The sequence below is a fragment of the Aegilops tauschii genome, chromosome 1 (assembly GCF_002575655.3).
Source record: "Aegilops tauschii subsp. strangulata cultivar AL8/78 chromosome 1, Aet v6.0, whole genome shotgun sequence".
Classification (NCBI taxonomy): domain Eukaryota; kingdom Viridiplantae; phylum Streptophyta; class Magnoliopsida; order Poales; family Poaceae; genus Aegilops; species Aegilops tauschii.
In genome coordinates, this window is record NC_053035.3 from 422,476,761 (window position 1) to 422,493,725 (window position 16,965).

General features: G+C 46.5%; 1 protein-coding gene across 1 annotated transcript; it reads left to right on the forward strand.

The window, feature by feature from the left end:
• Positions 1–7,295: 7,295 nt before the first annotated feature.
• Positions 7,296–7,976, forward strand: LOC109787041 (uncharacterized). The gene has a single exon (XM_020345600.1). It carries the CDS (start codon positions 7,296–7,298, stop codon positions 7,974–7,976), a length of 681 nt encoding a protein of 226 aa, XP_020201189.1.
• The last annotated feature ends 8,989 nt before the right edge of the window (positions 7,977–16,965 follow it).

Here is a 16,965-nt window from a genome sequence, read left to right on the forward strand (position 1 = left end):
GTCATATGTGTTGTTGGTAAAATAAAATGTTTGATGCCAAATTTCAACTACGACAAGATTGAGTTGGAAGAAGCCCTTGTCAGTCTCAGCGCATCACAACTGGATGCCATCCCACTGATGCCCTAAAGATCTCACTTGCTATGTGCTTTAGAAGTTTTGCTCCCCATACTGGCCACATTTAGATTCTCATGCTTTCTCTCTGAAATGCACCAGGAGTTAATCCAGAAACATATTAGATGAATCAATGCAAAAGGATCATTGATTCTCTTAGCTTTGAAACATATTATTTCTGCTCTTCTAAATAACCCAATACAGGTGCAAGCGAGGAAACTGCTCTCCCGCCAAAGAAGAGGGTCCTGAAAACAGAAAGGGGCAGCAAGATTATCTCTGGACAAGGCAATTCGGTGCTGGGCAAAAGAGGTGGGCGTGAGGAGGGTGAAACAAAAGGCATGGTAAAGTCAGGGACAAGTGAGGAAGTAGAGCAGAACAAGAAAGTGTGTGCTGGGGGCAAGGAAGGGACTAATGTGGTCGGGAAAGAGGACGAGCAGGCAGCTACCGGGCCAGGGGCTCCCGGTCAACTGGTGGACGCTAAGGATGGCGTCCATCAGGAGCGAGTTATTTACCCAAAACCACCACACTTGAGGTTAGGGTAACCACTTGGTACCACATTGAAGGCAGATCACAAAAAACCACCGAAAATGTGCCTAATGCGTAACGCGGAGCACTGATAGTAGGATAACCTCGCGAAAACAGTCAAACTGACTGGTTGGGCCCACCTGTAAGGCTGACGTGGATTGCCTATGTGGAAATTTTGCTGAGTTGGACCTAGGTCCCACCTGTCATCCATCCATTGTCTTCTTCCTCCCCATCTCTTCAATCGGTCAAGCAGAGGACGGGAGCTCCGGTGGAGAGGTGCTCGCCGGCGGCAGCCTGGAGTGGTGCAGGCCACCACGCTCCCATAACTGAAAAAAGCAGGCCACTCTGGTGATGGAGTGGTGCTCGTCCGCGTCACCCCCTTGGCCAGAAGAGAAATAGTAGGGCAGGCGCGTGGCGGCGGCGCTCCGGTCACTGAACGGCGGCGGCGGTCGGTGTTGGTGGCGTGGAGCTCCGCGGCGGCGTCGGCGCTCAGGAGTGGGGGAGAGGAGGCAGGGTCGTGCGGCAGGCAGAGCGCGATGCGAGCGCGGAGCAAGCTCGCACGTCCTGCTGCCGGCGCTGCTCCCGCTTGCTATGTCTCTGCCTCGTCCCTTCATTCCGTGTCGGCGGCGGCGGTCGGTGTTTGCGGCGTGGAGCTCCACAGCAGCAGCGGCGCTCGGGAGTGGAAGCGAGGAGGCGGGGCCGTGCGCTGAGCTCGGGCGAGATCCCGCCCCAGCCATGTCCGCGTCCACCGGAGGACGAGCGGCCACGCTTCCACGATGCGGCCCGCGGACGCGAGCTGGTCTCCTGGAGGAGCTCGCCGGCGGCAGCCAGGAGCACATGTCCTCTGTGGTGGCGGCGCCGGTGATGTCCGTGTCCAGTGCTCGCCCACAACCTGTTCGGTCAAATGCCCACAGAGAAAAAGAGAGAGAAATAAAAAAGAAAAGGTGAACAAATAAACACTTTAGTCATTGACAGGTGGGACCTAGGTCCAACTCAGCAAAATTTCCACATAGGCAATCCACGTCAGCTTTACAGGTGGGCCCAACCAGTCAGTTTGACTGTTTTCGCGAGGTTATCCGACTATCAGTGCTCCGCGTTACGCATTAGGCACATTTCCATTGGTTTTTTGTGATCTGCCTTCAATGTGGTACCAAGTGGTTACCCTAGCCCCAAGTGTGGTGGTTTTGGGTAAATAACTCACCAGGAGCCATGACGGTGCTAGGTTGGAACTGTCGAGGCCTCGGGCAACCTCGTACGGTTCAAGAACTTGTGTGCCTTGTGCACACGTACAAGCCCAAGCTCGTCTTCCTCTCCGAAACGCGGCAGAACAATAAATACGTTAAGAATCTGAAGTGGAGGCTAGGCTTTCGCCATTGTATCACGCAACCCGGCACTGGAAAATGTGCCGGCATTGCTCTCTTTTATGATGAAAGTGTGAAAATAAAGAAGATTGCCGCAGGGGCGAGATACATCGATGTGTTGGTTCGGTTGAATCCCAATGGCCTTCAATGGCGGGGTACTTTTGTGTACGGTGAACCGAAAGCTCATGAACGGCACAATATGTGGACCATGTTAAGGAGGATAAAAGATACAAGTAGTCTCCCGTGGTTGATGATGGGTGATTTTAATGAGACTGTGGCAAAAAGAGCACTTTTCAGCAACTAAAAGGTCCGAAAGTAATATGGAAAACTTTCGCAAAGTCCTTTCTGATTGTAACCTCTTTGACTTGGGATACAGAGGCCCGGGCTGGACTTACAACAACAGACAGAGTGGGAGGAAGAATGTTCGTGCAAGACTGGACAGATTTGTGGCATCGCCGGAGTGGTCGGAGTACTATAAAAGCGCCTCTGTTGAACACATCTGTTCATCAAGGTCAGACCACCTACCCATTCTTCTTCGAATGGGGAGCAGGAAAGAATGGAGGCCGGTTGGCGAGAAAAGAAATGGCATGTTCAGGTATGAACAGATGTGGGAAAGGGTGGAGTCCCTGAAGGAAACAATAGAAGCATCGTGGTGCAAGGACGGCCCTGCTATAAATCTACAGGATGTTGGTGCAAAACTGAAACAGATGCAGGCGGAGCTGCGGGGCTGGGCTGACCGAGACTTCGGTTCAGTAATAAAAAAGACGACAGAGATAAGAAAGAAGTTAAGCAAGATTTGGAAGCAACCTCCGACTGATCACTCAAGGCAGGAGGAGAACAGGCTGTCGCGGGAATTAGATGAGATGCTACTGAGGGAGGAACTAATGTGGAGACAACGCTCTCGAGGTACCTACATTAAAGATGGTGACAAAAATACGAAATGGTTCCAACAGAGAGCTACGTGGAGAAAGAAGAAAAACACCATTGTGAAATTAAAAGATGAGAAGGGAAGCTGGATTGAGGACGCTAGCAAAGTTCAGGAGATGACTAACAGTTTTTTCAAGGAACTGTACGCAAGTGATGAGGAAGTAGACCCAAAATAGATCCTGAACCTAGTCACCGAGCGAGTAAACAACAACATGAATGAGGCGTTGACAAAACCATTCTCTGTGGTGGAAATCAGCGACGCCTTGTTCCAAATTGGGCCGCTAAAAGCGCCAGGACCCGACGGCTTCCCGGCACGGTTTTTCCAAAAGAATTGGAAGGTCATGAGGGAGGGAGGATATAGTGCTGGCAGTACGGGAGTTTTTTTGACAAGGGCATCATGTCGGAAGGGATTAACGACACGATGATAGTCCTCATCCCCAAAGGAAATGACCCGCAATCCCTCAAGGACTATAGACCGATAAGCCTCTGTAACGTCATCTACAAAGTGATCTCAAAGTGTCTTGTGAATCGACTTCGCCCTATGCTGGATGAAATCATCTCAGAAACTCAAAGTGCGTTTATCCCTGGAAGATTAATCATGGACAATGCCATCATAGCATTTGAGTGCTTTCACAAGATACAACGCTGCAAGAATGCAAGGGACAACTATTGTGCGTACAAACTTGACCTTATACGATAGAGTTGATTGGAGCTGCTTGGAAGGAGTATTGAGGAAATCTGGTTTTTGCGAAAAATGGACTGGTTGGGTTTCGAAAAAGCGTATGACAAAGTCAAATGGCCTTTCCTTCAACAGGCTTTACGCATGAAGGGTTTTGATGAGGCTTGGCGACGCCAGGTAGAATCCTTTACGCAAAAAGGTAGTGTTGGAATTAAAGTAAATGATGATATAGGTCATTATTTTCAGACACACAAAGGCCTGAGGCAAGGAGACCCAATGTCCCCTATATTGTTCAACATTGTAGTTGATATGTTGGCCATTCTCATAGGCAGGCCAAAGAACGCCGGTCAGGTAGGTGGCTTGGTGCCTAACCTAGTTGATGGGGGTGTATCTATATTGCAGTACGCTGATGATACAATCATCTTCATGGAGCATGACCTGGCAAAAGCGAGAAACATGAAGCTGGTGTTGTGTTTATTTGAACAATTGTCCGGTTTAAAGATTAACTTTCATAAAAGCGAGTTGTTCTGCTTTGGTAGAGCCAAGGAGGAACAAGAGGCTTATAGACAATTGTTTGGTTGTGAATTAGGGGCCTTACCTTTTACTTACCTGGGTATACCCATTCATCATCGTAAGCTCACGAACAGAGAGTGGAAATGTATCGAAGATCGGTTCGAAAAGAAACTTAGTTGTTGGAAGGGCAAACTTCTGTCTTATGGAGGCCGGTTAATTCTTATTAATTCGGTGCTCACAAGTTTGCCGATGTTCCTACTATCTTTCTTTGAGGTTCCAGTTGGGGTCAGGAAAAGGCTGGACTTCTATCGGTCAAGATTTTTTTGGCAGAGCGATGATCTTAAGAGAAAGTATAGACTCGCCAAGTGGGATATTATTTGTCGTCCCAAGGATCGGGGGGGTTGGGTATCGAGAATCTTGAGATCAAGAACAGATGCCTGCTTAGTAAGTGGCTATATAAGTTATCAGTTGGGACTGATGCGACTTGGGCACAGATACTGCGTAACAAGTATCTGCAATCCAAAACCTTGTCACAGGTGACAATGAGACCAACTGGTTCGCCATTTTGGAAGGGGCTTATGAGAGTTAAGTCAGCCTTCTTTAATAGAACAAAGTTTATAGTCGGAGCTGGTAACGATACTCGCTTCTGGGAGGACACTTGGCTTGGTGAGACACCTTTGGCATTACAGTACCCATCTCTGTATCGTATTGTGAATCGCCGTGACGCGCTTGTGGCGACGATTATGCAGGCCACCCCTCTTAATATTCAGTTTAGGAGGGTGCTTGTTTGTAATAGATGGGAAGCTTGGCTTCATCTGGTGCGTAGACTGATGGAGGTTCACCTACAACATCAGCCCGATCAGTTGTGTTGGAAACTTACTAGGTCTGGACAATTTACCGTTAAATCGATGTACATCGACGTTATTAACTCGAGTGTCATTCCTAACTCCAAACATGTTTGGAAAGTCAAAGTTCCTTTGAAAATCAAAGTGTTTATGTGGTTTGTCCATAAACAGGTTATTCTAACAAAGGACAACTTGGTTAAGCGCAATTGGACAGGATCTACTAGGTGTAGTTTCTGTGATCGGGATGAAACCATTAAGCATCTATTCTTTGAGTGTCCGTTGGCAAGGATTTTGTGGCGCTCAGTGCAAATTGCTTTTAACATTACTCCTCCGAGTTCGGTCGGGTCGTTATTTGGAACGTGGCTGGATGGGATAGAGTCCGTTACAGCTAGACACATTCGTGTAGGAGTTTGTGCGTTGTTATGGGCAATTTGGAACTGCAGAAATGATTTGGCTTTTAACAGAATAAACACTATTCATTTTTTGCAGGTTGTATTCCGTGCTTCGGCGTTGATCCGTATGTGGTCCCTACTCACTCCGACGGAGGCCAGGGAGCGTTTGGTTACTGGATCTGTCCGGTGGGAGATGGTAGCGCGGGATATATTCAACCGGTTTGGATGGCGGTCATGTAATAAGATAGGCAATTAGTTTTCCTACCTTTATTTCTGCCAGCCGGTTGTGGCTTCATAACTTTTTTGTTTTCATGTCGAGGTCTATGTGAGCTCGACGTTGTTTTCTTTTACGACTCTGAGACTTTGTTGAACCTATTTTATTTATATATGTGGCCGTATGCATCTTCCAGATGCAGAGGCCGGGGAGTCCCCCCTTTTCAAAAAAAAAAACTCTGTTAGATGCAATGGAGAATCGCTTGAACCTTTCATCCCGTCCCGGGGTCTAAGACAAGGGGACCCTCTCAGCCCATACCTCTTCTTGTTTATTGCAGATGGACTGGTTCACCTTTTGAGGAAGGAGATGATAGAAAATAAGCTGACACCTATCAAAATCGCGAGAAATAGCCCGGGCATATCCAACCTGTTGTTTGCTGACGATAGCCTAATTTTTTTCAAGGCCGTACCAAAGCAAGCCGAAGCTATAAAAAGAGTCCTAAACACGTTCCAGAAGTGCACGGGTCAACTCCTAAGTACCAACAAATGCTCCATTCTCTTCAGTGAAGTATGCCCATTGGAAACAAGGGAAGAAATTAAAAGCATCCTTCAAGTGACAGCGGACACGTTCGAGAGCAAGTACCTAGGGCTTCCCACCCCAGAAGGAAGGATGAAAGATGACCAATTTCAACCAATCATGGACAGGTTCTGGAAAAGATGCAGTGACTGGTCGGAAAAATTCATGTCGTATGCTGCGAAAGAGGTACAAGTGAAATCCGTGGTGCAGGCTCTACCAACCTTCGTCATGAGTGTCTTCATGCTCTCCAAAGGTTTTTGCGAGAAGTATGAAAGGATGATCAGAGATTTCTGGTGGGGGGACGAGGACGGACACCGAAAGGTGCACTGGATGTCATGGGAACGGATGACAAGGCCAAAGAGGGCGGGAGGCATTGGGTTCAGAGATATGAATTTTTTTAACCAAGCGCTCCTAGCCAAACAAGGATGGAGGCTAACACAGAACCCAAACAGTCTATGTGCGAGAGTACTGAAGTCCAAATACTACCCAAATGGCAATCTCTTGGATACGGTTTTCTCCTCGGACGCTTCCCCCGTGTGGAAAGGCATCGAGTTTGGTCTTGAACTCTTGAAAAAGGGAATTATTTGGAGGGTTGGAGACGTGAAGGACATACAAATTCAGAGAGATCAGTGGATACCTAGAAGAGAGGGCCTGAAGACGGCATCCTTCATTCGGAGATCGCATATCCGATGGGTTAGCCAGCTCATGCATGCAGACAGACGTGAATGGAACGAGGGTTTAGTTAGACAACTTTTCTACCCCTTTGATGTGGAGGAAATTTGTAAGTTAAACATACCGGGATCGGAAGTGAAGGACTGTATAGCTTGGCATTACGAGAAGAACGGAATCTTCTCGGTTAGAAGTGCGTATAAACTTGCTATGGCTAGCCTCCCTCAAATGGCCCAAAATCCCTCAAGCTCTTCCAGAGATCCAAATGATTGTAGCATTTGGGACCTCATCTGGAAGTCAAATGTCCCTGGGAAGGTCCGTATATTTGGATGGAGGGTGGCTACTAATACGCTAGCTACAAAGAAAAACAAGTGGAGAAGAACACTTGAAGTGGATGCCACCTGTAATATTTGCGGAAATGGTATCGAGGATGAGCATCATGCGGTGGTAACGTGCACAAAGAGTAGAGCCCTGCGAGCAGCTATGAGGGATGTATGGAATTTACCATCAGAGAGCAAGTTCTGGTATACTGGTGATGACTGGCTTCAAAATCTGCTGGACATGGAAAGCGAGGAAGGACGAACCAAAATCCTGCTGATCCTATGGCGGAGCTGGCACCTGAGAGAAGACTGCCTTCGGAATAACGGGAGGGAGTCGATCGGCAGCTCAGTGCAGTTCTTGCAGAATTACGAGGAGGAATTAAGAGGTGCAGCGGGTTCCGAGGAGGGGCCTGGAAGCAAAGTCAAGGAATATGGGAGGGAAACCAGAGAGCAAAACACTGAAATCGATGCCAATCAGTGGAAGCCACCAGGTCAAGGAACCGTCAAAATCAATACTGACGCTGCATTCCTAGCGGGAACTGGAGAAAGCGCGGCCGGAGTGGTCGGACGGGACTCCCAAGGTCTTGTCCTCATGTCCGTCTACAAAAAACTCCCCCGCTGCCAGAGTGCTGAGGAGGCCGAGGCACACGCCGCCCTTGTTGGATTACAGGCAATGGCTGGAGTGTATAAGGGTCAGATAATCCTTGAAATGGATAATCAAAACATTGCAAATGAACTGATATCCCAAGAACAGACAAGGTCACCTAATTACGCTCTAATCATGGACATAAGGAATGCCATGGCTGGTTTTGAGGCCTGCAATGTCAGTTGCGTAAAGAGATAGTGCAACTCCCTGGCCCATGGCCTGGCAGCACTGACAAGGAGCTCAGGCGATCAGGAGATGATGGCTAATGTTTCGACTAGTCTCCGTACTTTGATGCTTGCAGAATGTTCTGGCCTTACTGAGTAGGCGTATCCTGCTTCAGTTCTCAAAAAAAAAAAACCAATACACATAAGTAATCCCAGAGAAACTAAAATATTGAAGTTCTTTGGAAAATTTCTCAACGGACTTTCCGAAACATTGTCTCGGATCATTTGGCACGCATCTCATGTTACATGCACGTTGCAATAATCTCCAGACAAGCCTAGCAACAAAACTGTCAAAGAAGAGATGATCTATGGTTTCTTCTTTGCACAAAGGGGGCAAGCTTTACTGTCAATCCATCATCTCCTCAATGGGTTATCTTTAGTCAAGATGTTGTTTTTAGTCACCAGCTAAAGAAACAAAACTTGACGATCGTCGCTACCTCATGTCATGTTGTTTGTCTTCAAGAAAGAAATTGGCGATGGACGTTCTTTTCACAACCGTCAACGAACCCATTGTCGCTTCCTCATGTCATGTCGTTTGTCTTCAATAAACATAACTTTGACAATGTAGAACAAGTCATCGCCCCCTACCTCAGGGGAAATAGACTTTGAAGCTTTACGCAAAGACTGGCAATGACACTAGGGGGGGGGGGGGGGGGGGGGGACATAGCATACAATTTCAAAAAAATTCCTACGCTCACGCAAGATCTATCTAGGAGATGCATAGCAACGAGAGGGGAGAGTGTGTCTACGTACCCTCGTAGACCATAAGCGGAAGCGTTTCACAACGCGGTTGATGTAGTCGAACTTTCTTCGCGCTCCACCGATTGAGTACCGAATGTACGGCACCTCCGAGTTCTGCACACGTTCAGCTCGGTGACGTCCCTCGCCTTCTTGATCCAGCAAGGTGTCGAGGTAGTAGATGAGTTCCGTCATCACGACGGCGTGGTGACGGTGATGGTGAAGTGATCTCCACAGGGCTTCGCCTAAGCACTACAAAAATATGACCGAGGTGCACTACAAAAAAAATACACTTACGTGATGATACGTGTTTGTTATAGTAGGTCGCGTTTTCTGTCATGCATGTACATCCATGACAAATTTATGACAGAATCAAGATAGTCATACCTGTGCTGTCGTAGAAGTGTTCCATGACATTGCCAAAATTATCATCACGGAAGTGTCCACTTCCATGACGATAAATCGCGCGTCACAGAAGTGCTTTCGTCAAGGGTGACCGACACGTGGCATCCACCGTAACGGAACGCCGTTAAGCTATCGGGTCGGGTTTTGGATCCGATAACCCGTTAACAGCCCCGACCAATGGGGATTTTCCACATGTAAAATCATCATTGGCTGGAGGAAACACGTGTCGGCTCATCGTTGGGACAGATGTCATCCACTCATTGGACGGAAGGCGCCTATGATACGTCGACACGTGGCACGGCCCAATAGAGGCCCATTCCTGTGAAAAGGCTGGCCCGTTTGACTTGGTCAAAAGGTGGCGGGCCGGCCCATGGAAAGCCTGTTAACGGCTTGTTCGCATATAGCCCATTTACAGCCTGCTAACCCAAGGCCCGTTACGCCCTATCCGAATTAGGCCCAGTAGCGTCATCTGGGCCATCCAATATGATTCCAGCCCGTTTTCACTTCTGGCCCATGTATGGCCCATGACGTCTTTCGACCCATATGAGGCCCTATGTAACTCTTGGCCTATTAATGGCCCGTGGTGAAACTGGCCCGTAATGAACAGTGTATCACTTTACACCCATTAACGGCCCGTGGTGAAACTGGCCCGTAATGAACAGTGTATCACTTTATACCCATTAACGGCCCGTGGTGAAACTGGCCCGTAATGAACAGTATATCACTTTATACCCATTAACGGCCCGTTATTCCGTTGGGCCGTTTCCAGCCCATGTTATCTTTCGGCCTTCTCAGAGCCCATTTATTCTTGGGCTCATTTCCAGTATTCATTTACTTACGGCCCGTTACTGTCATTTTCTGCTTGTGGGCCAAATTCAGCCCGTGGTTACAGTCGGCCCGTTTGTGGTCCGTTAATACGTTGGGCCGTTTTCATAGCGTCATCAAATACGGCCTATTAACGATGGCCTGTTATGGTCGGCCCATGAACGGACGATTCCAACTCTTGCCCGTTTACGGCCATAATGCGGCCTGTTATTGGCCCATGTTTGGCCAATCGATCATACAGCCCGTATAAGGCCCATTGATGATACGGCCCGTAGAAGGCCCATTGTTTCTACGGCCCGTAGAAGGCCTACTGTTTCTACGGCCCGTAGAAGGCCCACTGTTTCTACGGCCCGTAGGAGGCCCAGTGTCACTACAGTAAATATTAGCCCATGGTTATTTTGGCCTAGTTTTAAAAAAAAGGTTATTGCAGCCACTAGCAAACCGCGGAAAAAGAACTGCACTGACTACAAGCAAATAAATAAACAAGACAACAAGGAAATAAATAAGCAAGAAACTTATGCTAGGCTATCACGGCTATTACACATATTACATCCACTGGGCATCAAAGTTCGCCACCAGTGCAAATATAGGGAACAAAGCAGCATATAAACGCCGCAGCAAAACAAGTCCAGAACTGAAACCACTTCAGAAGAGTTCAAGAAACAATATCCTGGGTACCCATAATGCTAGCAAGATGCTTAGCAAGCTTATTAACTTTCTCTTGTTTGGCGCTTAAATCCTCCAGCGCTTGCTGTTGCACAAGAAAGTACGCATCTGAATTCTGCAGGGACTTCCTCAGTCCTTCGGCTTCTTGCCGCAGCACAGCTAACTAATGCCTTTCAGCTTGTAGCTGAGACCGAAGAAGCCGAAGTGATTCAGGCAGCGAGTTCGAAGAGCTTGTGCTAGCGGTACTGGCCAGTAAATCGAACACTACATCAACGCAGGACTGTGGGGTTTTCTCACTGTCTACAAGATCGTTTTTATCACCTTTCTTGGAGACCAACAGGGTTGTCTCACTATCTTGAACCTTATCTGCATTACTTTCTCTACCATTGCATAGTGGGGTGCTCTTCTCCAATATTCTGTTTGCATACTACAAGGGAAACAAGCAGACACATCACAGGTTTAGCTTGTAGTATACGAAACTCATTTTGGTAAACCGGTTCAGTAGTAAGGTGGACAGGATAACATCATGAAACAAACATATATCTATGTACTATGGTCACTGTATTGTCCATATCATTCTAGTGTATGTTCCCTAATCAAGATAGAGACACAGTTCAACTCATATATTTTTAAGACACAACAGCATAGACAGAATATAAGTGTGAGAAACTACACAACATTGGCAGCACTTGTAATGTGCATCACATGAGAACATAACTGTTTATACAACTTAAACTGAAATCAACATTGAGCAAGAAGTTAGAACAGCAATACAGTTAAAGAAATAGGTTTAAAACATACCTGTTGCGCCATTGGAGTTTCAATTGGATCCTTCAAATTCGAAAGTAGTTGGTATGAGTAAATACAGTGATGCAACAGCAAAGGAGTATGGACCATAGCTACGGAATCTGACCTGAGAACAGTTGCTCTTCTACTTTAAACGTGGAGTTTGGGTTAGCTGTGGTGGTCTTCGTGCTTTGGGCACTGCAGTAGCTTTACAAACTGATCGTGTGGGGGTACTCTGTGGTGGACATGGTGCTTTGTCAACTATAAGTGGGTTACTATCCGCTGGGGTTGCGGTTAGATGGGTTGTAGCTGGTTCTCTGCCCAACGGTGTAAGTGTGCAATCTGGAAGAGTCTCGATTATGTGTGGTGGGGCTAGTTTGTGGGCCAGTACAACCATGGTTCTATCTGCATCGACGGGTAGCACTGTCTTTTGTGAAGAACGGGTTTTTGCTCCCTTAGATACTGCCATCACCCCCTCCAATTCAAATGGCTGATAAACAAGAAAAGAAATTGAACGTACAGACATTGTATGATAGACAGATGTGGTAATTCACATATATGTTGTCTAACCAAACAGGACAGCATGACACAATTTCACATATATGATGCCTAACTAAACAGGATAGCATGACACAGTTTCAGATATATGATGGATAACTTAACAGGATATAATGGCATAATTCAACATATGATGAGTACCTAAACAGGATGACATGACAAAACTATATGATGTCTTTCTAAAATAGGTTGGGATGAAATAATTCACATACATGTTGTCTAAGTATATAGGATGGCATGATATAATTGACATAATTGATTCATATACTAAGCAGCTAGCACTCGCATGTATGATCTCTAAACTAAGCAGATAGAATTCAATATTGTGCATATGTTGTCTAAACTAAGCAATGCAAGACACCATATGCATCATATGAGAAATATAAACATTGCAACTTAGAGCATACACCTCAGGTGGGATATAGGACTGGTCATCTGTCTCTGAATCCTCCTCTGAGGAGCTCCCTGTAACCATCGAGATATATGCTTCAACAGGTACCATTGCCTACTCTGAAGACCTTGTTTTCACTCCAGATTTTTCCATAACCGGCTCAAATGGCTGATACACATGAAGAGTAGTTCAATATACACAGATTGTCGACAAATGGAATACGTAATGAAGAAAAAGATGGCATGAGATAATTCACATATATGATGCCTGGCTCCATGGCGGTGCATAATTCACATATATGATAACTGGCTGAAAAACATGGCATTGCATAATTCACATATCTGATATAGAAAGCAAACAGGAGGCATTCACACAAAGCATGTCTAATCTAAGCAGATGGCATGGCAATGCAAGACACCATATGCATGATATGAGCAATATAACCCAGCCAAGTTAGAGCATGCACCTCGGGGGGGGGGGGGATACGACTGGTCATCTCTATCTGAATCCTCCTCTGAGGAGCTATTTGTAACCAGCAAGAAATCTACATCGACAGGTAGCACTGACTGCTCAGAAGACCTTGTTTTCACTCCAGATTTTCCCATGAGCGACTCAAATGGCTGATGCACAGGAAGAGTAGATGAATGTATAAACATTGTTGACAAATGGAATACATTATGGAAAAAAATATGGCACAATACAATTCACATATACGATGACTAGCTAAACAGAATGGCATTGCATGATTCACGTATATGATGCCTGGCTAAAGAAGATGGCATTGCATAATTCCCATATACTCCCTCCGTTCCTAAATATTTGTCTTTTTAGAGATTTCAAATGGACTACCACATACGGATGTATATAGACATATTTTAGAGTGTAGATTCACTCATTTTGTTACGTATGTAGTCACTTGTTGAAATCTCTAAAAAGACAAATATTTAGGAATGGTAGGAGTATGATATAGAAACCAAACATGTGGCATTCACACAAAGCAAATCTAAACTAAGCTGATGACATATAAGATGTATAATGTAAGCAATGCAAGGTGCCATATGCATGATATGACCAACATCAGCATGCCAGGTTAGAGCAAACACCTCAGGTGGTAAACAGGCGTGGTCGGCTCCTTCTGAATCTCCATCTGAACAGTTATCTTCCTCTGGAATACAATCTGGAAATGCAGGGGGGGCACTTCGCCCACCATGGAGCGGCGTCTGCATGATATTATATTCGCACGCAACGGTCTTCTCTTTTTCCCACATGTTCAGTACGATTGTGTACAATATCTGACATGCATAATAAAAAAATAGTTAGATTTTGTAAGGCCTAAGGGCTGCATGCAAAAATCAAGACTGATGGTAGCAAACGAGTGGATGGATCCAAAACTAATGATAGCAGGTAGATTATAGCTTCAGTTTAAAAAGATAGACAATGGATCATCTATTGTTTGTTGCCCACCCAACATGAACCACATAGAAGACCCCAGATGAACCAGATAGTAGACAGATACTATTCGTTGCTGGCTCGATATGAGACCCATGGGCAATTCAAACTCAAGATTGAATGATAAAGTAGCAGGTAATAATAACCGATGTATAACGTAAGCAAACACGAAAGACTGCGACCTCTCTTCCGGAACTGTGTAGTCCGCAGGTTCATCTGCTCAGTCGATGATGGTAATGTAGTTGGCGTGGCTGCTGGCAATGGGGAAGATGATCTGAGGCAGCGAAAGGAAGTCTGCAGGGGGGATCTCTGCTGCAGTGAATGCTTCTGTCGATGGTGCACCTCAGGTGGGGTGGATGACGTCACGGCAGGAGCAGGACATAACACACCGAGTTTTCTTTGACGCCTATCTGAAAATGAAGTAAATCTGTAAGGGATCCTTAGAATTGGAGGATTCTATAAACGCAGGGACAAGAAAAACATAGGAATAGGATAGGAATGCACGTGCAAAACAGAGCATTTGGAAACATAGGATTTCAGTCAACCTGGGTGTTTGGCTCACATGAATTGGAAGAACAGAGGAATGGAGAAACAAACTGATGTGACGAGTGTACAACCTCTTTGGCATAGCCTTGTGGACCTCAGCATCATTGGGTTGGACGTGGAGGATGGTGATGATGCTGGTGTGACTGTCGGAGGCGGGGAAGAAGATCCGAGGCCTCTGGAAACGGCGCCGAGGGTACTGCTCCGCTGTGATGGACGGTTCCGTCGTTGGAGCAGCTCCGCTAAGGTGTACGGCGACGAGGCTGAAGCATGACAAGACATACAACGTTAATCTGAAGTGGGACCCTAATATCATCTGCAATAGATGATGTAAATACATCACCAAAAAGTGCTAGATGTAAAACGCATCAGCCGCGCCACGGCCGCTCCGACAGATGCTGTAAGTACTGTTCACTCTGAACTTAACTGAAGAAAATGAACTTCACAGTCGAAACTGAATTTTACTGTCGAAACTGATTGAACTAGTAACAGAGCATTGCAATAGATGTTTAGGGCGTTTGAGCAATAGTAGCAGAGAATCAGTGATCTAAATCAGCAGACGCTCGAGCAGGGAACGCACTAGCAAAGAGCAAGTCATGCAGTAGCACCGCGAGTGAGTGCTAAAGCAGCAACTCCTGTAGCTGCCGGAGGTCGTGCAACAGTAGCAGCAGCGCAAGCGAGAGCAAGAGCAGAGCAGCAGCACGAACAAAAGCAGGAGCAGTGCAGCAGCGCGACCGACAGCAAGAACAGAGCTGCGGCACGAGCGAGAGCCGAAGCAGCTGTAGCTAGTGCCGTTGTGGAAGTCGCCGCCGAGGAAGCAACGACATGGGGGAGAGACGCCGTGGATGATGTGGCCGGCGACGGCGCCGTCGATGGAGACACGCCATGTCTGCTCGGTATCGAGCACCGGCAGCCCCGTGAGATCGAATAAAAGATAAAATGCAGCGGTGAGTGCAGAACCTCCTTGGTGGCGCCGAGTTGGCCTCGGCTTCATCGGAGGAATTGGTGAGGGTGCTGCGGTTCCGGTGGGGCAGGTCAATACGGCGCTGTGGGGATTGAGGTGGCGCGATAGACGAGGCGAACATCGGGGAAGCTCCTTGGAGGTGGAGGACGGGGCGGCTGATCTGGCGGGACGACGAGATCAACAACGGATCCTCATCCGGTGCGATGGATGAGGGACGGCGAGCTGTTGCAGTGGACGACGTAGTCGGGGAAGAGTCTCTGGCTGGGCGGCGGTCGGGAGGCCGACGGAGGAGCGTGGGGTTTCGCGGGTTTTGGCGGCCTCGGTGTACGAATGGGGGGGGGGGCGAAGGGGGAGGGGGAGCCAAGCTTAGGGACGCGCTTGTCCGAAATGTAGGGTAAGTTACCAGCGTACCCCCACCGGTTTTGACACCGCGACATGGAGCTTCATTTCCGGCTGAGGGGTAGAAGGGGGATTTCGCGTGTCTGGGCTGCGGGAGCGATTTTGGATGAGGGAGTTCTCGCGCGCGTCCAAATTTTGGGATAACAAGGCGCGGTGCGGGTTGAAGAAGCGGGAGTTTCAAAGCAGGTGAGACAAAAGATACTCGAGCTTGAAAATTTCGGGATAACAAGGTGCGGATTCCTTGTTCGGCAGAACAAACTTAACGTGTAAAAAAACAATTCATACAAGACACAAGAGAGTCATGTCCCCTTTTACTATATTGCTATAGATGCCATTGAAAAAACTACAAGAAAAATGTAAAAAAATCGGGAGAACAAGATTACCCTGCACAGTACCAAATCGATTCGCACTTCCCTCAACAACAACAAAAAACAAATCAATTCCCACCAAAGAAAGAGTAATGTCCCTTTTTATATGATTACAGATGCCATGATCTCGAATTTCAATTTTTGAATCCACGTTATGTTGAATTCAAATATATCGTTAGGTGACCTTGCGGTTTATCATTGATGTAGTCGTAAATTTTGATCTTCCATCATATATGAACATTTCACTCCACCATGTGAACATATATATTGCCGTCTACCATATGGACTAAATTTGAATCAATTTTCCTTATTTGAATACGATTGTTGTCAAGTTATACAATAATTTAAATATTATCTTGATAACAAAAAACATACATATAGCAGTAATCATATTTCACTATGAACTACATGTACCATACGCTCTCCAATTCAAATATTTGTATCCATTTTATGTTGAATTCAAATCATAGTACATTATTGGTCTAGGTAGCGAGATGTTTGGGATAATCAAAACCCTGTTTTCATACGTATAATTTTTGGCTGAGTTTGGACAAGTTTTGGTATAAGCCTCTTGCAAAACCGGAGATTCTCTCAACAAGCCTCGTGGTTCCGAGAGGGAACGTGTCACCTTTGTGTGCGAAACAATATACGCTGCCTCCCCCCTGATTTTATTTACAGAGGCAACATAGAACTATATGAGTGCCCTGTTAAATTTTGGAATTATTTCGGGTTCATTTGGCCTTTTTATACATTAATTGAGTTCCTAGACTTTTAATGTGCATAATCTAAATATGAATTGCATGCACATGCTCCGGTGCACCAAAGTGGGTTAAAAAATCACATGTGTGTCCTTGGTTGAATTTCTAGGTCC

Bases quoted from the DNA above. Each gene is read 5' to 3' on its own strand.
- LOC109787041 (XM_020345600.1), top strand. From the start codon at position 7,296: ATGAGGGATGTATGGAATTTACCATCAGAGAGCAAGTTCTGGTATACT.